The 25,550-nt window shown below is 37.5% G+C and overlaps 1 protein-coding gene across 1 annotated transcript; it reads left to right on the top strand.

Annotated features, from left to right (window-relative positions):
* The first annotated feature begins 571 nt into the window (after nt 1–571).
* On the top strand, nt 572–4,736 carry LOC107798493 (uncharacterized). The gene is made up of 5 exons (XM_016621498.2): nt 572–887; nt 1,023–1,198; nt 1,274–1,974; nt 2,086–2,212; nt 4,695–4,736. Exons 1-5 carry the CDS (start codon nt 572–574, stop codon nt 4,734–4,736), a joined length of 1,362 nt encoding a protein of 453 aa, XP_016476984.2.
* The last annotated feature ends 20,814 nt before the right edge of the window (nt 4,737–25,550 follow it).

The raw sequence follows: 25,550 nt of genomic DNA, 5'->3' as shown, positions 1-25,550 counted from the left end.
ATTTTTTATAAAGTGGGTCTCTTTGTGAGACAAACAAATTGAATTGACTTTACTATATATACTAGCTAGCTAGACTAAGTTTACAAATTGAACTATGTCAAAGAAGATAAAGAATAGGTTTTTACAGCATTGTGAAACATACAACTTGAAGTGTAATTTTGTTTTGTGATTTTTAGGGTCTTCTAGCAAAAGTCGATATGATCACGAGTTTTTACAAAGCTCAAGCTTATACAACTTTTTCTAGCTCTCCTTTGTCAAGTTCTCTATGTCCAGTTATTAGTAATAATATTAATCCTTCCCAAGCATCGGATAAAAGTGTTGGATTATGAGCCCGATCCCGTTGAAAGAAAACTAATTTCAGCATATCTATCTAATTTACGTGACAGAGTAAGGAGAAATTATATACAAAATGGACCTTGTCAACCTCGTGGTTTTGTCTTTCCAAAAAGAGATTTTGGAGGAATAATGCGTCAGTTTAATCCTGAATGGTTTAAAACTTCATGTTCTCAATGGTTAGAATATATCATTAAACAAGATGCAGTATTTTGTTTATGGTATTACTTGTTTAAAAATGAGATTGGAGGATATGAAAATAAAAGTAGGTGATGCTTTCACAACATATGGTTTTAGAGGTTGGAATAAAGGTTTAGAAAGGCTTAAATCACATGTGGGTGACGTGAATAGTGTTCATAATCGATGTTTCAAGATGATGCTAGATTTAATGAATCAAGCACAATCTATTCTAACATCTTTGGACAAGCAATCTGAGAAAATTAAAAGTAAACATCGAGTTCGCTTGAATGCTTCAATTGATGTGATAAGGTATCTTTTGAAAGAAGGAATGCCTTTTCGGGGCCATGATGAGAGTGTAACTTCTACAAGAAGAGGTCATTTTTTAGATCTCTTAAAATGGTATGCGGATAGGAAGGAAGATGTAAAAAATATAGTATTAGAAAAAGCTCCAAAAAATAACACCATGACTTCTCCTGATATTCAAAAAGATATTGTGAATTCTTGAGTAGAAGAAACGGCGAAAGCAATTATTGAAGACTTGAATGGGAATTTTTTTGGGATATTAGTTGATGAGTCTAAAGATGTCTCTCATAAGGAACAAATGGCTCTTGTTCTGCGTTATGTCAACAAAGAGGGTGAACTTATTGAGCGATTCCTTGGTCTTGTTCATGTTAAAGATACAACTGTACATGCATTACAAAAAATAATAAATTCTTTGCTTTTACAACATTCATTGAGTTAATCTTTAATACGGGGACAGGGATATGATGGAGCTAGTAACATGCAAGAAGAAATCAATAGTCTTAAAGCTTTGATTATGAAAGATAATCCTTCGGCATATTGCGTACATTGCTTTGCTCATCAATTGCAATTGACTCTTGTAGCTGTTGAAAAGAAACATCATAATATAAATATTTTTTTTGACATTCTTGCTAATGTTTTGAATGTTGTTGGAGGTTCTTATAAGCGTAGGGAGATGCTTAGAGATGATCAAGCTGAAAAATTAGATGAGTTATTAGTGCTTGGTGAAGTTCATACAGGAAGTGGATTAAATCAAGAACTTGGGCTTCAAATACCGGATGATACCCGTTGGAGATCTCACTTTAAGACATTGCGTAACTTTATATCTTTATTCTCATCAATTGTTCATGTACTTGGAGTTCTTACAAATGAGGGTTCAAATTATCAGGAGAAAGCACTGGCAAAAAGTCTAGTGGAAGATATAAGATCTTATGAGTTTGTGTATATATTACATTTGATGTTAAAAATAATTGCAATTACATATGATTTGAATATGGCGCTGCAAAGAAAAGATCAAGATATTGTTAGTACTATGAAACTTGTTCATTTCACAAAGAGGCAATTACAAACAATGAGGGAATCTAAATGGAATTCTTTGTTAGAAGATGTCTCTTCGTTTTGTGATAAGAATAGTATTATGATCCCTAAAATGGATGATAAGTATGGTCTTGGAAAGTCGAAGCGTAAAAGCTCAACTGTTATATATTCTCATCATTTGCATGTAGAAGTTTTTTGTGCCACTATTGATTTGTAACCTTCGGAGCTTAACAGTCATTTTAGTGAAGTGAATACTGATCTGCTTCTTGGTATTGAGCTTGACAACTATATTGACTATGTGCGAGAAATGGACAATGCATTCTCTAACTTGAAAGGGCTTGGCGATCTCTCTAAGACATTGGTTAAAATAAATATTCACAAGATATGAGGACTTGTTTATTTGCTTGTGAAGCTAAGTTTAATATTACATGTGGCTACTGCAACAGTTGAAAGAGCTTTTTCCTCGATGAAGTTTATTAAAAATGACTTGCGAAGTATAATTGGTGATGACTTTTTGAATGATTGTTTAGTTTGCTATATAGATGATGAAGTATTTGAAAGTGTACCTAATGATGCGATCATTGATCGTTTTCAAAACATGACAAGTCGTCGAGTGCAACTGAAATGATAATGTTTATATTCATATATTGTGTTTGTCTGGTTCGTTACCTTTAATATATATTAGATATCGATACTCATTCTTTAGTCAACTTGCTATTGTATATTAGTTTTAGGTCATCGTCTTTTCTTATAATTTAGAACTCATACACTTTAAATCCTAGTTCCGCCTCTGGATACGCATGTTGAAATGCTTAACAAAACTTATGATTATTTTGTACATATTGTTCATGTTTTACTAAAGACTTGTCATATCTTTCGGATAATAAGCCCTATTTGTATTTCGATAGTGGCCAATAATCATTTCTTATTTTTGTATTGGGATATGTCCCGAAGGAACTCACGTATTCTTTCTTTTATAATTTAGTGAATTTCTATATTAGTGGGTTATTCTTTTGGATTGTATGTACATTGACATCTCGTATAGTTGGGACATTTTGCTTATATCGATATTCATAATCTTATGTGCAAATATATATTTCTTGTATTTAAATATAAATGTTCGTTGCATGATACAAAACTACTTGGATTACGTGATAATGATATGGATATGATGGTAAAAGGAAACTCATATCTACATATGTGTTGGTGTTAAATATAACATAATATGAAATGCCGATTTACTCGAGGGATTGAGTAGTCGAATGACACTGACGTAACCCCTGAATCTAGGGCGTGACAAATCTAACTTTAATTAAGATGAACTTGCAGTTACAATAACGATCTCATTGTGGATAAAGGTTAATTTTTACACTTTTTCTTTTAAATAAAAGACATTTTTTTTGAATTTACTGAAGTATCAAATGTCGACTTTAATGTAATATTTCGCTTCAATATGGAGCATTTGACCAGTAAGAGAAACTTACTTTGTATGTTCTTTTGTGTTTAGCATTCTTGCCATCCAAAAATAGAATGTTCACATTAATTAAAAGAGCCCGAGACAAATAGACAACTTAAGCTACTTTTTAGTAATTAGTATCTAATAGATTACAATTAATTTTTACCAACTTAAATTTGAATGGATGGACATAACTAAATTTATAATTATCTCAAATCATATTATCGCGTTTGAGAAAATAGATGATAGCCTGATAAAGGACGTTTCCAGTATCATCAATGTTATCTTGCTTCTATATTTTCTTCAATATCCGAATTAGATGAATTGATAGAAAGAAAAAGAATGATTATTCTCATCATCAATTATTATTATGAAGGGTAATGCCCTAAACACTGTTGCGGCATCTAGTAGGAATTGAAAAGGAAAATCTACAGCTAAGAAGAAAACTAAGAAAATAGAAATGATAATTCTTCAATTGATGAAAGCAACGGCTGTTTATAGGGATATATGTGCTTCCATTATCAGCTAAAAGACAATAGCATGACAAATTCTATTGGACTATAAGTATTTGAAATAGACATTTAACAAGGCTAATCCGTAAATATCAAAACTTATACATAAACTATTCTGGGACTTACTTGCACTAACTACAAACTTTAACTCTCTTGACTATTTAACTAACTTAACCGTCAGGTACAACTCCGCAAGCCCAGTGTATGACTTCTAAAATAGCTACAATTCATCTTGGTATCAGTTCCCCCTTGTTAACTTCTTCCTTGTCCTCAAGGAAGGAAGGTGGGAAAACGTATCTTCAGGGCCTGAGCTGCTGCCTTGTTTCCTTTTTGAATCATATGCCTCTCCAAGATCTTTTCAGGTTGCGGACAATAAGAGCTTGACAACTCTATAATTGGTAGGGGTGTTCAAAACCGCACCGAAACCGAAAACCAAAAACCAAACGGCAAAAGTGGCTTAATGGCTTATTGGTATCGGGTTATCGGTTTAACAGATGGGGAACATATTGAAATTTTATTATTAACGGCTTATCGGTTTGGGGGTGGATTATTTAATTTTTTTATCGGATAAACCGTTAACCCGTTAAGAATATATATATACAGTTCTTTTCCTAGCAACGAATTATTGATTTGGAAACCTCGTCTCTTACTGGCAATTGAATTATGATGGAGATAGCTCATTTCTGTCTCTTATTACTTACTGATATATACTATGTGCATTTGTGTGTATGTACTTGTATACTTTGTGCGCATTTGTGCCTTGCTTCATCAGGAACTAATTCATTGTCAACCACTTAATACATTTCAAACTCTAGCTTGTCGCTCAAGTATCTCAGCTTATAAATGTTCAATTGTAATTTGTCAATTTCTCATAGTTACTGGAGATGGAAAATAAGGCGGCGACATTTGCTCAATAGTTGGGTACTACCTAAGCTACAGGACAAAAACGAGATAAATTGTCAAGAATGCAGACTTTTAGGTAAAACTAGAATATTCGATGATTGGACTCATAACCAGTATACCTCTGAAAATGAGATTCTTGGGCAGACTGTTGATATAAACATAACAGGTGAGAAGGACAACTAGGATGATAAACGGCCTGATAACCCCCCGATAATAGTTAAATTGATACAAATTCGTCCGATATCTTATCGGGTGGCTAGCGGATTAATATATTTAAAAGTCGATAAGGCGAACCGTTAAGAGTAAATAACCGCCCGATCCGCCCGATAAGCAGCCCTAATGACTGGGGGTGGGAAATGGTTGCTGGAAGCTCATGACAGAGTTTGAGCTAGGATAAGTGGAAGGTTGGATGTAAGAGAAGTTGAGGAGGAAGTGACAATTTGTAGGCCACAGTTCCAACATTTTGTAGGATATGATAGGGGCCATAGTATCTAACAGATAGCTTAGAAAAATATTTACCAGACATGAAAATTTGTCTATAAGGCTGAATTTTTAGGTAGATCCAATCGCCCTCTTTAATTTGTCTATCAGAACTTTGTTTGTTGGCTTGGGCCAACATTCTCTACTGTGCTATTTTTAGATGATATCTTAACAGTTGCCCCTTGAATTCACGTGTTAGCAGACTTCAGTCTACCTCCTCTAGCCCAGAATCACTAGGTGCATAGGGTAGATATAAGGGTGGAGGCTGGCCATACAAAGCGTCATAAGGTGTGCTTTGAATTGAGGTATGAAAGGTGGTGTTATACCACCATTCAACAGATGCTAAGAACTAAACCCAATCAGCTAGAGAGTCTGAGCATAAACACCTTAAATAGGTCTCTAAACACCTATTTACCACTTATGTCTGGCCATCTGTCTGAGGGTGGTAGGATGTTGATGTGTTCAGAGTCACCCCCATCATAGAAAATAGTTCTTGCCAAACTTTGCTTGTAAAAATTGGGTCCCAGTCACTGGCGATATATTCTGCTATCCCATGTAACTTGTAATATTTTCCATGAAGAGCTTAGCTATATCATGAACAGAATAAGAGTGAGAAAGACCAATGAAATGGGCATATTTTGTGAGTCTGTCTAACACTACCCAAATCATAGTTTTCCCCTTTGATTTACGCAATCCTTCTATAAAGTCCATGCTTATACTACTCTATGTTGCTACTGGAATTTTGAGAGGTTATAATAGTCTAGGGTAAAGAGCATTATCATATTTATGCCTTTGACATATATCATAGGCTTTCACATAGTTCCGAGCCTTCTCTCTCATCTCCTTCCACCATAAAAGAGCTGTCAGCCTTCTATAGGTGTTGTCAATGCCAGAGTGCCCTCCTACTGGTGATTTATGCCAGAGCCGCAGGATGTCCCTTCCCAGCTGCTTTTCGGGACCTACTACCGGTCTTCCTTTTCTTCTTAGTTATTCATGGATAAAAGTGTAACCATTAACCTCAGTTCCTTTTTCCTTCAGTGCCTGAATTAGTTATGTTAATTCTTCATTCTTGTCCCAGCTTTTCATTATCAGCTCCAATAGGTCAGTTTTCAAAGTTGACAGTGTCATTGCAGCCAGTTTAACCAAAGGAAGTCTTAATAAAGCATCAACTGCCTTGTTTTCCTTTCCCTTTTTGTACTCAATTTTAAAGTCAAATTGCATGAGCTTAGTGATCCATTTGAGTTGAGTGCATGTGTGTAACTTCTGCTCCAATAAGAACTTGAGAGACTTTTGGCATGTCTTCACAATGAAGGGTCTAGCTATCAGATACTATGACCACTTATTCACAGCTAGTACTAAAGCTAATAGTTCCTTCTCATATACAGATAAAGACTGATGTCTTTTGGATAGTAATTTGCTGAGGAATGCAATAGGGTGCCCTTTTTGCATTAAGACAGCCCCAATGCCCATGTTACATGCATCAGTCTCAACCATAAACATTAGAGAAGAATGTGGGAGGATTAAGACTGGTGAAGTAGTCAGTTCCTCCTTTAGTTGTTTCAAAGCTTCCCCGACCTCTTCACCCCATCCAATATTGTCTTTTTTAAGCATGTCAGTGAGAGGTTTGCTAATGACCCCATAGCTCCTGATGAATCTCCTGTAATACCCTGCCAGTCCTAGAAATCCTCTCAATTATGTCACAGACTGTGGTTCTGGCCAAGATCTCACAGCTTCCACTTTTATTGGATTAGTGGACACCCCTTGTGCTGAGATATAATGTCCTAGGTACTTAACTCTTTTAGCAGCAAAGACACACTTGTTCTTCTTGGCCAGCAACTGGTGTTGCACTAACAATTCAAATGCCATCTTGATATGTTGTATGTGTTCTTCCAAGTTCTTGTTATAGATGAGAATGTCATAAATAACTAGAATGAATTTCCTAAGGTGATCCTGAAAGATATGGTTCATCAGCCCTTGGAAGCTAGAAGGTGCATTGGTCAAGCCAAATGGCATGACCAAGTATTCATAATGGCCAGAATGTGTTTTGAAGGTTGTTTTAGGGACATCTGTGGGTGCCATTCTTATCTGGTGATGATAGTCTGCCCTCAAGTCTATCATAGCGTAAACATGAGACCCCTAGCTCATCCAGTAATTCCTCTACAATAGGAATTGGGAACTTTTACTTCACAATCACCTTGTTTAATATTCTATAATCTACACATAACCTCCAAGAGGCATCATTTTTCTCCACTAACAACACAGGTGATGCATAGTGACTTGAACTATACTAGATAATTCCCTGGTTAAGCATCTCTTTAACCATAGTCTCAATGACATCTTTTTGAAGGGGTGAGTATCTATAAGGCCTTGAGTTTACTAGTGAGGTACCTTCTAGTAGGGGGAATGCAATGGTCAAAAACTCCTCTGGAAGGTGGTAGTTGAGTTGGTTCCCCAGAAACACCTACATACTTAGCAAGTACCTCCATAACCTCTACAAGTTGCTCTTCATCATGGCTTCCCTTTACCTCTGAGACCTCATCTTCTACCTCCTGGACCTTGATCATGAAGAATTGTGACCCCTCCACTACCATTTTCTCTAGTGACTTAGCCTTCACTGTCTTAAAGTTAGGTTGTATCCCTTTTAAGGTGAGCAATTCACCCATGTATTCAAACTCAATCACCAATTTCCTGAATTAGAATTTGATATCTTCTAAGGGATATAGACATTAGATACCAAGCACTAAATCATTCTTTCCAATAGGGAATACTAAGAAGTCATCCTGGAACACATCTCCTTGCATCAACCATTGGAAACCTTTGCATATGCTATCTGTTGGTACTTCTCTTCCATATGCAATATGTACCAGTTGGGTTTGATTTTGCTAATCTTGCACCCAATCCTGATTGTTGTTGTCACGACCCAAATTGCAGGGCCGCGACGGGTACCCCGTGCCTAACTTCACCGAGTACCAACGCAACGTATCCTCCTTATCATACTATCATGGGTAAGTGAGCCGGAAAGGCCGTCATGAGATAACCAGAAATAAACATAAGATAATACTCGATATAGGGTGACCCAACATGGAATACAAACTTATACATGTGACATATAGGACTATAAGGCCGACATGATCATTTGTATACTCAAAATATAGACCGACAACGCCATACAAGTATCCATATACATGACATCTGTCTACAAACCTATAAGAGTACATAAACATCATAAAGGCCGGGACAGGGCCCCACCATACCAATCTATACATGTCCAAAGCATACTGACCAAATAGGCAACTTCGGAACAAATGGAGTGTACCAACACCTTTCGCTGAGCTGATAGCCTGCTAAGAGGACTATCAACCTATCGGGACCTGCGGACATAAAACGCGGTGTCCCCAGGAAAAAGAGACGTTAGTACAAATAAAAGTACCGAGTATGTAAGGAATAAAACATTATACATAAAATACATAAAAGAAACATGGAGTAAAGTACTCAACTTGTAAGTCTGAATAGCTCTGTGAATCATGAAACATTTATAATGTCATGCATGTACGTATAAATGTCATATCATGCATAAGTATATGCATATATAACATCATCAAGCCTCTGAGGGCATCCCACCATATCATCTTAGCCTCTGTGGGCAAAATCATCAACATATACCAAATGATCAGGTGGTGGTGCGTATATAATGTCGTAACCTTTCCCCATACCCCATATACATATAATATACGTGTATATAATGCATCTGGTCATGAGTCGATGTACATGTATAAATGAATGCAATGCATAAAAAGTAAGTCAATAAGATCTCTCGGGATGTCATATGATCAATATGCCTTCGGTTAATATCATGAAATTAACTTTATCAGTTTACGTATTTTATGAGACCCATAAATAGGCGATATAATAATAGGACACACAGGGAATCAAGAACATAAGCACCCCTAGTACTTCTAAGAATAGAGTCATTTGTGAAAGTTTCGCGTTTGCTCGTTTTGTTTGTATCATATGGATCATGCCAAAAGAAAGAAGGGATATTCTTAACATACCTTAACTCCATTGAGTCCTTAATACCTTCCAAGAAATTCTTCAAACAACTCAACTTAATCTACCATAGCATAGGGAGATTCAAAATCAGTGATGGGTAAAGACTAAGTCCGCAACTTAAACTAGTAGCTCGTTTATGTAAATTTTGGCAGCATCTCCCCTATAACAAGGGCCTCCTCCAATACTATATACCAACAACAACAACGAAAGCAATACAATAAGAACAACATCAATAATAGGGTACAAAATATTTCACTAACAAGTCATCAACATATCACGACGAGTGGCAAGCTCGGATTGAATCCCTTTAGCACCCTTCAACCCCATTATCATTCATTCTTGAACTTAGTAATATATCCAGTATAATAACAAATATATTTTAAAGGATTTTGAAACCTGTACTCAATTTCAAAGTTACCCGAAATAGCCTAACATAAGATAATATCACTATGGACAGCTTCCAAGTGCTTTATAGCCATTTCTTTTCTAGTTACCAATTTTCTCAACAAGATTGACATATAAACCAACATAATCATACTAAAAATATCATAGCCACCTTATTTTCCATAATTTTCAGTCATATGAAGTCATATACACAACTCCAAAATAGTCCAATAAAAGACAACAACTTCTTATACAACTTCAAGTTCTATCTTGTAATTCTTCATCCAAATAACTTAACCAATACATATATAAGCTTATGCCCAAGTACTAGGGTGTTATACATACCTTAAATAATCAGAACAAACTCGAACCAAAGCTTCCCTTAGCTTTCAAGCACCCTTAAGAGCATCACAATACCATAGAGACTCTTTTCTTCACTTAGGCTAATTTTTGAAGTTAGGTCTAGGCAAAACCACCTTGGATTCGACTTGAAACCATGGAGGACTGCTAGAGAGGTTTTGAGAGAGTTTGGGAACTATCCTTGGTCGAAAATGACAAAAATGATTCGTCCAAACCCTTTAAAATGTTCAAGGGTCGTCCACTGCCTAAGTAGGTCCCATTGGGAGCTGCTTGCGCGGTCTCGCATAAACGCAAATATCTCTATACTCCGATGTCATATCGGCGAACGGTTTAATGCATTAGAAACTAGACTCATAAATCTTCAATTTGATATGTGATTCTTCCTGTAATTCCAAGTATATTAGGAGAAAAGCTTTGCTACATTTAACCTAATTTTCAGCACATTATGAATGTAACTTGTAATGACCTTTGCCAACTTTTGTTCCATAACTCGCTTGACTTCAAAACGTAATACACGACTATCATACGACTAAAATAACTCATAACATAACCTACTTATCATGGTAAGAACCCTAGTCTCACCCCAAAGTACATGTCATAACATTCCCAACTTGTCAACTTTCGATGAAACTTATTTTCTTCGATTCGTTTAGCTTCTAAGCCTTCCAACCCTCTTGGTCATTGTTATCCATGATCTTAAAGATTTTTAACCTATACGGTAATATGATTAACTTACTTTCTTTACTTTCAAATATAATCTCATTTCTAAATTTACATCAATTGACTTACGACGTACTCTCACGTACGAAAACATGAGGTGTAACATTTGTATCCTCATCTATGAAATTGTGTGTAGATCCACATTCTATGAATATCTCCAGGGGTTGTTGTTCTGTAAATCCTCTAAGTCTTAGTGTCTGGTAACCCATGGTTTCTTTCAAGGCTTGTAGGGATATTACACAATTCTGTAAAGCCTCCATTACTATTAGGTTTTCCTCTTCTTCCACTTTTGGCTCCTCCCCATGTTCTTATTCTTCTTCTATCATTCCAACCCCTTCTAATTCTAACGAGAACAGTTGCCTTTTAGCTTGGCATGTATGACCTGCTATATAATTCTCATCACAGAAGAAACATAAACCCTTGGACCTCTGTTTCCTCTATCTCTGCAGGACTTAGTCTCCTTCTCTAGGTGTTATCTAGTTTAGCAGTGGTAGGTTTCCTGAGAGTATTGTTATTGTTCTTCTTCCAATTCCCTGAGTTGTGCCCCAATGTTCCTTTATTCCAAGAAGTTCTTGATGAGGAGGCCTTAATGACCTTGCTTTGTGCAGCAAAATTGGCCTCATGAAGCCTTGCTAGGTAATATGCTTGGGGTAAGGTGCATGGGTTCCCCACTTTAACTTCATGACTCAGTTCTAGTTTAAGGTTATGCAGGAAAATACTAATATCATGTTCCACTGAAATGTCCAGTCTAGTCATTACCCCCAACAAAAGCCTTTTGATACTCCTTCACAGTGCCTGTGTGCTTAATGTTCATAATTTCTGTCATACGATCCGAGTACTCAGCTCCAAAACTATCACATAGAGCCCAGATATATTCTTCCCAAATAGGTAGAGGCAATTGCCCCTACTCATCATGTATCCTAAATGCCACTGCAATGCATCTCCTTCAAAATATAAGGACACCATCTTTATTGTTTGTTGTATAATGACTTATTTATCAACAAATAAATGATCCACTTTGTACAACCAAGTTCTCAGATCCTCACCATCAAATTTAGGAAACTCTAACTTAGAGTATTTGGTGAATGGGAATTTTGGGGAGGGGAACATTGTATTTATTATGGGTCTTTTGCTGAGCATTGTTTGCAGAGGTATTTTGATAGAGTAGAGGTGTTGGTGGTTGTGGCACATAGGGAAGTTGGTGGTATAAGGAAGGTGGAAGATGAGTGTTTTGTGAGTTTTAGGTAGGTAGATACTGCACATTATTGGCATAAGGGTTGTAGGACATGTGAGCATTGTTGAATGTTCCTTGATACTAATTGTGATTTGTGTGGGAAGATCTGCTCAAGTCAGGTGGACCAATATAAGGCTGGGGAAGAGTTTTGTTAGTTCTTAGATGTGAAGAATCAACTGGTTGAAAACCTTGGGTTTGAAAGGGTACAGGTTGGGCTAAGGGTGATTGAAATTAGTTGTTTGAGTTAAGAGGTGTATGAGTGATTGGTACTGATGAGAGATGACTAGGGCCAACTAGGGCATTTTGTGGAAGGTGTAAGGGTGTTTACATCTATTCATTAATAAGAGGTGGAATGGTTGACACCACATTCCTACTGACCCCTATAGAATCACTAATTCCGGCAGTATAGGGGGTAGCTAACTCACCAAAATCGAAGGATTTATCATTTGGAGAATACAACTCCTCACCAATGCAGCTCACGTTTTTGTCTCGCTCAGGTCTCTTCCCTCCACGGATGACCTCATTGAGTACCTCTCTAATTTCACCCATGGCCTCTTTTTGATTTTTGCAGGTTTGTTCTTGGCTCGCCTCGAGCTGATTCTGTCTAGACACAAAGCTGTACATGAGGGATCAAGAGACGGATAGGGAGGGAATGGCATCTTCTGCAATATGTTCATGACTTCATTCATCTCCGTCGACAGTTACCCATAGAGCCAAAGAATTGCTCTGATGCCACTGTTGCGACATCTAGGGTTTGAAAGGGAAAATCTACAGCTAAGAAGAAAACTAAGAAAATAGAAATGATAATTCATCAATTGATGAAAGCAACGACTGTTTATGGGGATATATGTGTTTCTACTATCAGCTAAAAGACAAAATAGCATAACTAATTCTATTGAACTATAAGTATTTGAAATAGACATTAAACAAGGCTAATCTATAAATACCAAAACTTATACTTAAACTGTTCTGGGACTTACTTGCACTAACTACAAGCTTTAACTCTATTGACTATTTATCTAACTTAACCGTCAGGTACAACTCCGCAAACCCAGCGTATGAATTCTTAAACAACTACAACTCATCTTCGTATCAAACACAATCAATTTTTTGGAGGCATCTTGATGCCATAAGGATTGATAAAAATGACATTTTTTATATTTTATTTCTACATCAGGTAAATATATTTAAAATTATTAATATTCATCTGTATAAAATCCGTTAAAAATTGATGTGAGTGAGAATAGAATAAAAATGGAAACACATAAAGTAAGAACTAAAAAATTTCTAACATGTAACTCATTTATCCATAACTATTTATACAAAGAACATAAATCCACATCAATAAATTCAAATTTATCTTTTAAAAGAGAAATCATCTATCACTAACATATAAAACTTTTTATGTCTACGAGTGTTATTGAAAAAAAATAAAGATCCAAAAGGGGTGCAAACTTTGTCATAGTATATCTATTGGGTAAAATTTATAAGTTACAAGTGTACGTCTCTCGAGCAGACTTGTGTCATTGATAACAAGGTGAAAATGAGTCAGCATATAGTTAATATCGGATATAGTCACGTGACCGGTATTGAGTAAATTCTGAGGACATAAAGACCGGGGAAGAGAATTTGAAAGTAAGTACCGGTTGGAAAGAATAGTATTAAAGGAGCAGACGTTACAAAAAATCACACCATTTACTTCCAATGTTATGTATGTAATGACTCGACCGATCTTTTTGAGAATTAACATCTCGTTTGGTGGTTTTAGGTCTCGATCAGCCTTGTATTATGTGTTATGACTTGCGTGTGCGGTCGAATTTGAGTTTCGGATGATTCAGGATCAATTTGAAAAAAGGATTTTTGTTTTAGAAGCTTAAGCGCTAAGAGTTGACCAGAGTTTGACTTTTGTGTAAACGACTCTAGAATAGGGTTTTCATGGTTCCAATAACTTTGTATGGTAATTTTGGACTTAGGCGTGCACCCGGATTTAGATTTGGAGGTTTGTAGAATATATTGAAGCATTTTGGCAAAAATTAAAAAGTTTAAATTTTGGAAGGTGGAGAGGTTTGACCGAGGGTTGACTTTATTGATATCGGGTTTGGATTTCATTGCCAAACATTGGAATAGGTCCATTATGTCATTTATGACTTTTGTGCAAAATTTAAAGTTATTTCGGATTGATTTGATATGTTTCGGCACGCGTTTGGGAATTTGGAAGATTTAAAAAATTATAAGTTCGATTCGAGGAGCGATTTGTAATTTCGAACATTATTTTATGTGATTTGAGGCCTCAAGTAGGTCCATGTTGTGTTACGGCTCTTGTTGTATATTCAGACGAGGTCTGTAGTGGCTTGGGTAAGCTTCAGATAGATTTGGGTTGTTTTGTGCTTATTTTTTATGTTTCGGTGTCGTTTTTTCAAGCATAAATTTCACCATATGAAGCAAATGAGATCCAAATTCAATTTTTATTTAAGAATTAGATCCGTATTGTAATTACGGAGTCATAGCAAAAAGAATTGTCGAAATCGGACATTGTATGAGAGAGTTATGCTCATTTCCGTATCAAGGAGACTGCTGGTTTCTGGTGTAGTCGCAATTTTGAAAATTTTATCGCAATTGCGACTCTTTCCATGTTCTAGTTCGCAATTGCGAACATTTTATCGCAATTGCGACTCTTTCTCTGTTCTAGTTCACAATTGTGAATATTTTATCACAATTGCGATATTTTCCATTCATGTTCTTGTTCGCAATTGCGAAGGCTTCTTCACTTTTGCGAGGGTTCGCAGTTGCGAATCCTGGATCGCAAATGCGACATCTGCAGCTTATTTTCAGCTGTGTAATTCAGGTTGTTGCTTCATTTAATGATATTTTTGAACCTTAGGTCCGAGAGTGGGCGATTTTGAGAGAGGAATTTCATCTACAATTATTGGGTAAGTGCCCTTGTTCAATTTCTATGTATACTTCATGATTTTATTTGAGTTTTAACATCAAAATGGTGAGAATCAAAGTGAAAAATTGAGAAATTTGTAAAATCTTTCAAAAATAAAAAAGGAGGATTTGTCGGGCGATTTGTTATCGAAATTTGATTATTTTGCTATGGTTGAACTCGTATCGGAATGGGTGTTCGGATTTTATAAATTTTATCGGGTTTCGAGATGCGTGCCCGGGGTTTGATTTTTGGGTTGACTTTTTAGTTTTAATTAAAAATTGAAGCTTTATTATCTGGAATTATTTTCTATAAGTTTTATTTTTCGAATTGAAGTTACTTTGGTTAGATTTGAGCCGTCCGAAGTTTGTTTCATGCGAGAAGGTCATTTTAGAGTAACGATCTAGCTTCTTTGAGGTAAGTATCTTGCCTAACTTTGTGTGGGGGAACTACCCCTTAGGATTTGAGTCATTTGTGCTAATTGTGTCATGTGAAGGCCGTGTACGTGAGGTAACGAGTACGTGCTCGGGCTTATTTGTGGAAATTTGACCATTTAGAGCTCTTAGGTTCTTATGTTCATTAGATATGAAGTTGTTTTGTCATGTTAAATCCTCCATTTACTAGTTTCACCTTTATTTGAAATTAATTGCTTCATGTTCCACCCTTATTGCCGATTAAACTCTTATGTACCTTAACTGAAGTTGTTGCATCTTCTATTGCCATGCTATCCTTCCCTAATTGCTTATCCTTAATTGAAGTTATTATTATCTTTTCTATAATTATTTATCCTTAATTGAATTTGTTGTATCTCTTCCGTAATTACTCAACCTAAAATAAAATTTTGTTATCCCTTATCATTGTTGACTTATCCTTATTTAGAATTATTGATTCGTGTTATCTTTCTTATCGTCGAATTGTACTTTTGCGGAATGAATGCTACACATTATCTCATCCTTGTTGATCTAGTCTTGTTGAGACTATTATTCCATGTTGTGTCCTTCTTTGTGAGCTCGTTCTTCCGTCTCTTTGTGTTATGAAGTTCCTAAGTTGATTTACTTGTCGTATCCTCGTGTTATTGTCGTTATTGTTGTTGTATACAGTGCCATTGAGCCGGGGGCTATATGTAGTTGTGATATTGAAACTATTTTGAGGAAATGTTGTGACATGTGGGCACATATTGTGAAAGTCAATTATTTGAGTTATTATGTTTTTGCACACGTGTTATTGTTAAGAGAGTTGTTATGTTGTTGCACGAGGTTTCTGATGTGCAGTTGTTATTGTGTTTGCATGAGATTTCTGTCGTGCGGTTGTTACTGTGTTTGGACGAGGTTTTTGTCATGCAGTTGTTATTGTGTTGCACGAGGTTTTTGTCGTGTTGTTGTTATTATTGATACACATGCGGTGGTATAAGGTCTAGGTGTTGAAACATATGCGGTGAGATAAGGTGGGTTTGAAATGCGTGGCTAGTAGGGGATCTACTAGAAGCCATGCGATGTGGTAAGGAGGGCTAAAACCCGGAATGCTATTACGGAAAAAATTATTTTCAAAACTAAATATAAGGGCTCCCCCGGTGATATAAGAAAAGTTGTGATTCATTTTATGATTTGAAACTATGAGGCGGTACCTCGGTAGGGCTCTTGTTGTCATTTCCCTTTTCTGTGCGCTTGTCTTTGATTGTTGTTTTTCTTGGCATACTATTAACTATTTCCCTCTGTGTTGTACTATTTGCTCTATTCTATGTAGCTAATCTTGTTGTGCTAGTCGTTGCTCCAAACTTCATTGCTGCCTTTATTATACTGTACATTTCGTGGTGATTGTTTCTTATGTGTCATTCATTGTCTCTACTCTTATTTGTTGACTTGAATTGTGGTCGAACACTTGCACAAGCATACACGTAGTTAAATCACCCATATTGGTTGTAAAAGATGAATCCTGGCATCATTGACCATTATACGTACTCTTGTCTACTTGCCTTCTGTGTGAGGGATGATCTATTGGCACCTGAGTCGTTCTTGCGGTTATGTGACCCATGATTTGTGATTTTGAGGTTTGGCACCTCATGGAAATCCTTGGGTAAATCTGGTGTGAAAGCGGTTGTTCCTACTAGTTGTCACTTGTCTTCTTTTCTTCAGTTTTACCGGATTTGGACTGTGCTCAGCTTACTCTACAATGTTATTACCTGTTGTGTCTCGTTGCTATCTGTTTCTTTTAGTCCCTTTTATAAATGTTGTATTATTATTGTCATCATACCTAGCCTTATACTGATATTGTTCCCCGCTAGTTCTACATATATACTTGTTCAGATTGTTTAGTCTGGTGGGTGTCTTGACTGTCTCTCGTCACTACTCCACTGAGGTTAGTCTTGATACTTATCGGGTATCATTATAGTGTACTCATACTACGCTTCTGCATATTTTTGTGCAGATCTCAGGTGCCTCGGCTATTGTTGATTATTATCTAGCTGGTTGAGCATTGCTGTGGAGACTCAAGATAAACATGTCGTCGCGTTCGCATGACTCAGAGTCGCCTTCTGATATTGTACTTGTACCATTTAATTTCCATTCTGAATAGTTGTATTTAAGGATTCTTCTAGTAAACTCATAGAGCTTATGACTTGTACTACCGGTTTTGGGATTGTACGCTGTATATAAAGATTTCTATTTCATATTTATCAGTTGATGGTTGAATTCCTCGATTTATTTCGTAAGTGTTAGGCTTACCTAGTCTTAGAGACTAGGTGCCATCATGACATCCTACGAAGGGAAATTAGGGTCATGATAGTAGTCATCAAGAAGAGGTTTTATTTATATTTAAGAGGACGTCTTTGCACGAAAATTCTTCAAGTTCTCGAGCAAAGAGGGGCAACTGTAAATGCCTAACTTTTGCTTTTTCCTTTTCTTCTACATTATATTTTTTAAGATTACTATGCATATTTGTAGGTTTTTGAATTAGATTATAGATAAATAGTTTGATAAGGGGTTAAGGGATTGGGCTTATTAAATTCAAGCCAAAATTGACCCAAATCAGTGGCCCAAATACGCTAGACGCGGTCCAACATGGGGCCTGGGATTGACACGACTTGTTTAAACTATATCGTTTCATTAAATGAATCCAAGATCAAATCCTTGCCATTCATTCTTCATTATCCAACGGTCCACAATTGATGAAAAATAAAAAAAACTAGTAGCTACTCAATCTAAGTGTAAAACGATGGTCATGAACCAACAACGAAACAACCAAACTTATAACTGCTAGTCCCAAGTCAATTATGTGATCTGAATCTAGCAAATATTCATCTATTTAAGCATGAAAAGATCAAAACAAGAAGGACTAACCAAATTGTTCATGCTTCTCGGGCTATGCCATTTCAAACAAATAATACAGCTAACGCAAACAAGGCTAACCGAGCAGGGGAGGTTGAACTATAAGGCAACTAAAGCAATGGCTTGGGGGCCATTTCTTTTTTCTAAAGATATATGTTATATATTATTAAAAAAAATTGTACATATATTGTTGAAACTGAATTTTTGGAAGAAAGTAATTTTTTACCTTTTATATGGGGACCGTTACATTAATTGGGGAATGAAATAAATCTTTAGGTAATTCTATTTTTCTTTTGGTGCCTAATTTCTTGCCTCAATTATATCCTAACAACTAACATGGGCCCACATGACTATTCCTATATTTATCTTTTTCATTCTCTATTCTCTCTCACTTATTCTTACTCTCTTCTTATTAACTATTCTCGTATTCCATTCCAGAAAACTTACTGTTGTGTGCTCACAAAACATCAAAGTGTGCTTTTGGGTGTCTTATTCAAAATTTCAAGCATTGCAATAAGACAAAAGCAATAGTTATTTTGAAGCAGGGAACGACTATTTCGATATCGTTATATCAACTTACCAAATTCTTGAGCCATGTTTTATTATTCTAACTTTATATTATATTTTTTCATTAAAACTTTGTCATTATTGATAGTCTTACTTCCTACGTATATATTCTTATTTTAGTTATTATTAGATTTTATTCAATTTAAATATGTTAACTAGAAAATATGAATCCGGTTATGCAAAAAAAGAAAAAAAAGAAGAGAAAATGTAAGAACAAATTGATTAATGATAATAATTAGAACATATCGATTATAAGATAATAATTAATGATTTTGCATCTAAAAAATCTAAAAAAGTAGACTTTAAATAAAAATATATATAGTGATCTTTTCTTTTTAAAAAAAACATTTAGGGCCTCTATGTGATGTTTGGCTTTAGGCCTCCAATCTTGTTGAGCCAACCATGTAATCAAGTATATAATAAGCAGAAAATACTTAAACTTTGAAAAAAATACATTATTCAAACTAATACACGAGTCTAAACAAATATTTAACGTTACTGTTTACCCGAAAAACTGATAGAGTTGAATTTATACGTAGTTCTAAGGATATGTGATATAGCTTGATACAAATCGTAGGGATCAATAGAAATATCAAATATGGATTTCAAAGAATGCAAAATAAACAAGGTTGGAAAGAAGATGATTTTAGAACTAAGAACAATGAATCAATTAATGAAGCTTAAAAGAATAATCCTTGAATATATGAGAATATGGTGCTTGAATTACAATGTAAGCAAAAATTGCCTTCTACAGAAATGTAGCCACCCACTTTATAGTAGAAAAACCTACTTTAGATATAATTAAAAATATATAGTGGAGACTCCATGATAAATCAGTTTTTTCCTTATTCTCGTCGAAATTCTCTCCCTTAGTGTGTTTGCAACGGCTTTTGTCTGTGAGCTCGTGCTCGATCGGCCTCGGTGCTGGTCGGTAATGCTTCTAGAGCTTGATATGGACTCGGGATCAGGTGATGATTCGGACTCGGTCCCGGTTGGCCTCTACCCCTTAAGCTTGAAATCATCTCATCATATTTCGATTCGGACCCGAGCTCGATGATGATTTCGAACTCGGTGTTCGACCTATACCTGGAGTCCGAAGCTTGTTTGTACCATCTTCGGAACCCATCTCGATATTACGAAGTCTTTGTTCGATCCATTATGTTTTGACCTCGATCAATCATACGAAGTCTGAAATCTTTTTCGACTGTATACAGATAGTCCCCTTGTTTCTCGGGAAGGATGTGGTGAGAAACTATATGATTTCTCAATGGCTCGATTGGATTATAAGTTGATGTTTACATTGGGCTCGATTATGACGCACGTGATAGATGTCCCGTCGATTTAGTTTTTCAAGGCATTTAATACATGTCAGACGATGGTCGGCCACCGCTGATACTGAACCGCCATTGTTTTAATCTATAAATAGCCCTTCCTTTTATCATTTACTACTTTTGCATCTTCAATCTTCCAAATTTTTCAAATTCTTTTTCGTATCCTCTGAGTTTATTCGCCAATCTATGATTCCTCTTTGCAAAAGCCCTTTCTTCAAAATTACCAAATCTTTGTTACTTTCTTCTATTCTCAACCTTTAAATTCGAAAATGGTGAAAATATCACAAACTATTCCTTAGAAAGAGAAAGCTTCATCTTCACATTTTGTCGCCGACGAAACACCGGTAGAGCCACGGTCTGAGGAGTGTGTTCCTGGGGCGTGTGTTCTTACCTCTAATTTTAAGGTCGATAAAGGCTCATCGGTTCCCGGCCGATGCGAGCCAGTATCGAGGTACATGTGTTCGATAACCGAGAGGCACCCCAAACAGCTACATAAAGATTGCAATTGGGAGAATAAAGAAATAATAATCCCTTCTTCTGACGAAGATATCATCACTTACGTGAAAGAATTTTTAAGTGTGTATACTTACCCTTTCACGTTAGGTCCCCTCGATTCTGTTATTATTGACTTCTGCCGACAATACCAAATAATCCTAGGCCAGGTCCATCTTTATTTTTGGTGGATAGTTATTTTGATTCGATACTTTGTGAACAAAATCAAGGGGATGTCGTTCACCCTCGACCATCTCATCCGATTGTACCATCCTCGCCTTTTTCGATGAGGGTTAATAAAACTCCAATGTCGGGCTACCAAGGCTGTGTTCTCCAGTATAGACGAGGACAGGGACCGAGGCTGGATGGGTAGGTTCGTTCGAGTAAGGACTTCAGACCTGATTCCGACTGAAAAAATACCTTTTCCCGAGGAGTGGAATATGAAACGTAAGTGTAATTCTAGTGTTACTTCCTTCTCCACAAACGCCGAGCGCTCATGGCGTGATTTGTCAAAGGGCCGATGGGAGGCCAAAAATCATGGTAAGCCTTTTTCTAGTACCTTTTGGTAGATTGAACGAGATGCCTTCCATATACTTTAATGAAATTTTCCATATGTAGGTGTGGGAAAAGATGCGGTTTTGAGGCCCTCGTTCGTCGAGGCTTCAGCCTCTGTTCCAAAGCCGGTGAAGGATAATAAGAGGAAAAGAGCCTCCGCTCCCGAAGATCCAAAATCAAAGAAGAGGACGGCTCGTAAGCTGAACAAGAATACCATTCCCTTGACCGTAGAATCTGTTCTGCATCTAAGGGATGAAGACGAAGAAGAAGAAGAAAATGATGGGTCCGCACTGGCGGCCCAAACGAAGAAGACCACTGACGTTCCATATGCATCTGGATCGATGGTGGTTCATAAGGCTCTGCCTAGAACTGATGATATATCGGAGAAAGATTCGAGCGGAATCCTCGAGTTGTTGGAGATCGAAGATGCTTCCCATCGAAGCCAACATATGGGGGATATGTCTGAAGGGGCTCTCCTCGAATCTCTTCGAACCGAAGAGAATGCTCCAAGTGATTCACTTGGGGCAGTAGCAATCGAAGACTCGCCCACCTTCCCTGCTTTTTTAGTAGGGGTGATTCGGGAAGCCCAAGCTTTGAGGGGCCTCGAACTAGACATGCCTCATAATGGAGAGGATCCTTTTCGTGACCTATTTATCTGTATCAAGGATGTAACAGGTACAAGTGACGCATCAGATCTTTTTTACTGAGTGCAGCATGCTTTGAATCAGGTAAGCCTTACATTATTTTGTTGGCATTACCTTTATGTTTGCTTTTTCTTTTCTAACTTCGTTTCTTCTTTCTTTGCAGGCCGCGACAGTTCAACTGGTTACAGAGGAGAGGAACTTCCTTAAACTCCTCTTAGGGCAAAGGGTAGAGGAAATAAAAGACCTCCGAGCTGAGTTGGCCGAGGCTCACCAAGATCATACCGATTTGTTCGAGCAGGTAATGATACTTTTAAAAGCCTATGGGCTCGATACCGGAATGATGGCTAATATTTCGGTCTCACAGCTGCAGCAGAAAATTGAGATGGTCGGGAAACTCCGTAAGGAGGTTCATGTGATAAAAGTGGAGTCTTTGAAGTGGAAAGAAGGTATGGACCGCTTTGCTGCATAGAAAGAAGCTGTTCGAGCCCAATTATCATAGGCCAAAAACCAACTTCAAAGTATGAAGTAGAAAGGCTCGGTTCAAGCAAGAAGAATAAAGGAGCTCGAGGCCGTTTATCGGGCTGACGCTGAAGCTTCCCAGGTCCAAGCAAGAGAGGCAGCCGAGACCGCCAATACTCGAGCACATTGGGTCGCTGAACTTGCTAAGTGTCGATCTCGGAGGGAGACCCTCAAGGAGATCAATGCTCGAGATTTCGACCTCGCTGAAGAGATAAAATGGCCAAAGAACTTGAAGTCAATTCAGAATAAGAGTAGCCCATAGGCTTATTAGTCGAGTGAATGTTTCGAACTCGAAGTAATGTAGCCCGTAGGCATAATGGTCGAGTGAGATCTTGCTCGAACTCGGAATAAGATTAGCCCGTAGGCTTATTAGTCGAGTAAATGTTTCAAACTCGAAGTAATGTAGCCCGTAGGCGTAATGGTCTAGTGAGTACTTGCTCGAACTCAATCCTCTTTGCATAATAAATCTCGAAATAGAGGAATTTTTCTTGGATAAAAGATATCTGTAAAGAAGAGAACTTTATTTTGCAAGTCATTATACATGTGTTCATGTTTTGCATCAGGGCTCGGGCTAACTACATAAGCATGGTTCGCTTTGACCATTTGGCTCTTACAACTTTTCCTATTAGAACCCTGTTGTTACAAAATAACTTTCTTGCATCAGAACTTGATATATTTGAGGGCTAATGCCCCCCAGTATTCGAGGTCGATTGTAAAGAGGCCTCGGATACTGTCGAATTGTTTCTAAGTATAGAACGATCATCGGTTGCCTCATTAAAACCTTGCCGAAAAACCCATTTGAGATAAAATTGGTCTAAGGGAAAAAGAGTGCAATGAGTGCTTTCAGATCTAGGGCTTCGTATTGAAGGATCCATCCTAGCTCCTGATCGGACTCCTGCAGGGGTTAGTTTCAAAATGTAAACGAATATGGGAGGGTCGTACCTTAGCAGTAGTATCGTTTTAGGTGCGACACATTCCAGTTGCTTGATAGTTGTTTGCCGTTTATATCACCGAGCTTGTATGATCCTTTTCTGATGTTTTCGAGAACCTGATATGGTCCTTCCCAGTTCGGTCCTAGTTTTCCGTCATTTGGATTTCGGGTATTGAGGGTGACTTTCCTTAGCACTAAGTCTCCGAGTTTAAAATGGCGAAGCTTGGTTCTTTGATTATAGTTTCTTTCGATTCGTTGCTTTTGGGCAGCCAATTGGACGAGAGCAGCTTCTCATTTTTTATCCGATAATTCATGGCTAGTGTTCATAGCCTCGTTATTTGACTCTTCTATTGTATATCGAAATCTGGCACTGGGTTCCCCGACTTCGACTGGAATCAAGGCTTCGGATCCATATACTAAGGAGAACGGGGTTGCCCTCATACTATATTTTGATGTTGTTCTATATGCCCAAAGGACTTCGGGTAGGATTTCTCTCCATTTTCCTTTAGTGTCGTTCAGCCTCTTCTTTAGGTTTTGAATGATAGTTTTGTTCGTTGATTCGGCTTGTCCATTCCCACTGGGGTGATACGGTGTTGATAATATCCTTTTTATTTTGTGGTTTTCGAAGAATTTCGTCACTTTGCTGTCGACAAACTGTTTCATATTGTCACAGACTATTTCGGTGGGTATCCCGAATCGACAGACGATATGATCCCAAATAAAGTCTATAACTTCTTTATCTCTTACTTTCACGAATGCCTGTGCTTCAACCCATTTAGAGAAATAGTCAGTCATAAATAAAATGAACTTAGCTTTACCTGGGGCCGATGGCAGAGGGCTGACGATATCCATTCCCCATTTCATGAATGGCCATGGGGATAGAACTGAGTGAAGTTGCTCTCCGGGCTAATGGATCATTGGTGCAAACCTTTGACATTTGTCACATTTTCGAACAAACTCCTTTGTATATTTGCCCATATCGATCCAATAATATCCTGTCCTGATAATTTTTCGGACTAATGAATCAGCACCGAAGTGATTTCCACAGGTGCCCTCATGCAACCTCACGTAGGATGTAATCGGTGTCTCCTGGACCTAAGCATACTGCCAATGGTCCATCGAATGTTCTTCGATATAACGTTCCATCTGCAGCTAATGTGAATCGAGCAGCTTTGGCCCGTAGGGCCCTCAAATATTTAGGGTCCGATGGGAGCTTTCCATTCTTTATGTATTCAATATACTTATTCCTCCAATCCCGGGTTAAGCTCGTAGAATTTATCTCGGCATGACCTTCTTCGATCACGGATCTCAAGAGTTGAACGACAATCCCCGAGCTTATCTCGCCTTCCTCGACCGATGATCCCAAATTTGCAAATGCATCAGCCTCACTGTTTTGCTCTCGTGGAATATGCTGTAAATTCCATTCTTTGAAATGGTTCAAAGTGACATGCAGTTTGTCCAAATACCTTTGCATTCTATCTTCTCAAACTTCAAAAGTTTTGTTTACTTGATTTACCACCAGTAAAGAGTCACACTTGGCTTCAATGACTTCTGCTCCCAAGCTTTTAGCTAGTTCGAGACCTGCAATCATGGCCTCATACTCGGCCTCGTTGTTAGTAAACCTAGTAGTTTTGATAGATTGTCTAATAGTGTTACCCGTGGGTGGCTTTAAAATGATGCCTAGCTCGGACACCTTCACGTTTGAAGCCCCGTCCGTAAAAAGGGTCCATACCCCCGATGACGTACCCGATTTCACTAAGTTCTTTTTCGACTTCGGGTACGAGGGTCAGCGTGAAATCGGCCACAAAGTCCACTAAAATTTGAGACTTGATGGTCGTACGGTGTTGATATTCGATATCATACCCACTGAGTTTGACGGCTCATTTGGCCAATTGGCCTGATAGTTCGAGCTTGTGCAAAATATTACGAAGCATGTAAGTGGTTAATACACATATGGAGTGACATTGAAAGTATGATCTTAACTTTCTAGAGGCGTTTGTCAGTGCAAGTGCCAATTTTTCTAGGTGCGGATATCTAGTTTCTACTTCTCCTAAGGTCCGACTCACATAATAAGCGAAAAATTGCGTACCTTGCTCTTCTCGAACTAGGACACCGCTTACCGCGATTTCCGACACTGCCAAGTACAAGAAGCGTTTTTCGTCTATTTTTGGAGTATGAAGCAGTGGTGGGCTCGATAGATACCATTTTAATTCCTCTAATGCATGTTGGCATTCCGGTGTCCAAGCGAAGTCGTTCTTCTTTTTGGGTAGAGAGAAAAATTTGTTACTTTGATCTGACGATCTCGAAATGAA

The sequence above is a fragment of the Nicotiana tabacum genome, chromosome 23 (assembly GCF_000715075.1).
Source record: "Nicotiana tabacum cultivar K326 chromosome 23, ASM71507v2, whole genome shotgun sequence".
NCBI classification, from domain to species: domain Eukaryota; kingdom Viridiplantae; phylum Streptophyta; class Magnoliopsida; order Solanales; family Solanaceae; genus Nicotiana; species Nicotiana tabacum.
This window is presented reverse-complemented; position numbering and strand designations above follow the sequence as displayed.

Coding starts and splice junctions, on each gene's coding strand:
- LOC107798493 (XM_016621498.2), top strand. CDS start 572: ATGAGATTGGAGGATATGAAAATAAAAGTAGGTGATGCTTTCACAACA. Junction 888..1,022: donor TGTAACTTCTACAAGAAGAG/GTCATTTTTTAG, acceptor ATTCTTGAGTAG/AAGAAACGGCGAAAGCAATT. Junction 1,199..1,273: donor TTCATGTTAAAGATACAACT/GTACATGCATTA, acceptor ATACGGGGACAG/GGATATGATGGAGCTAGTAA.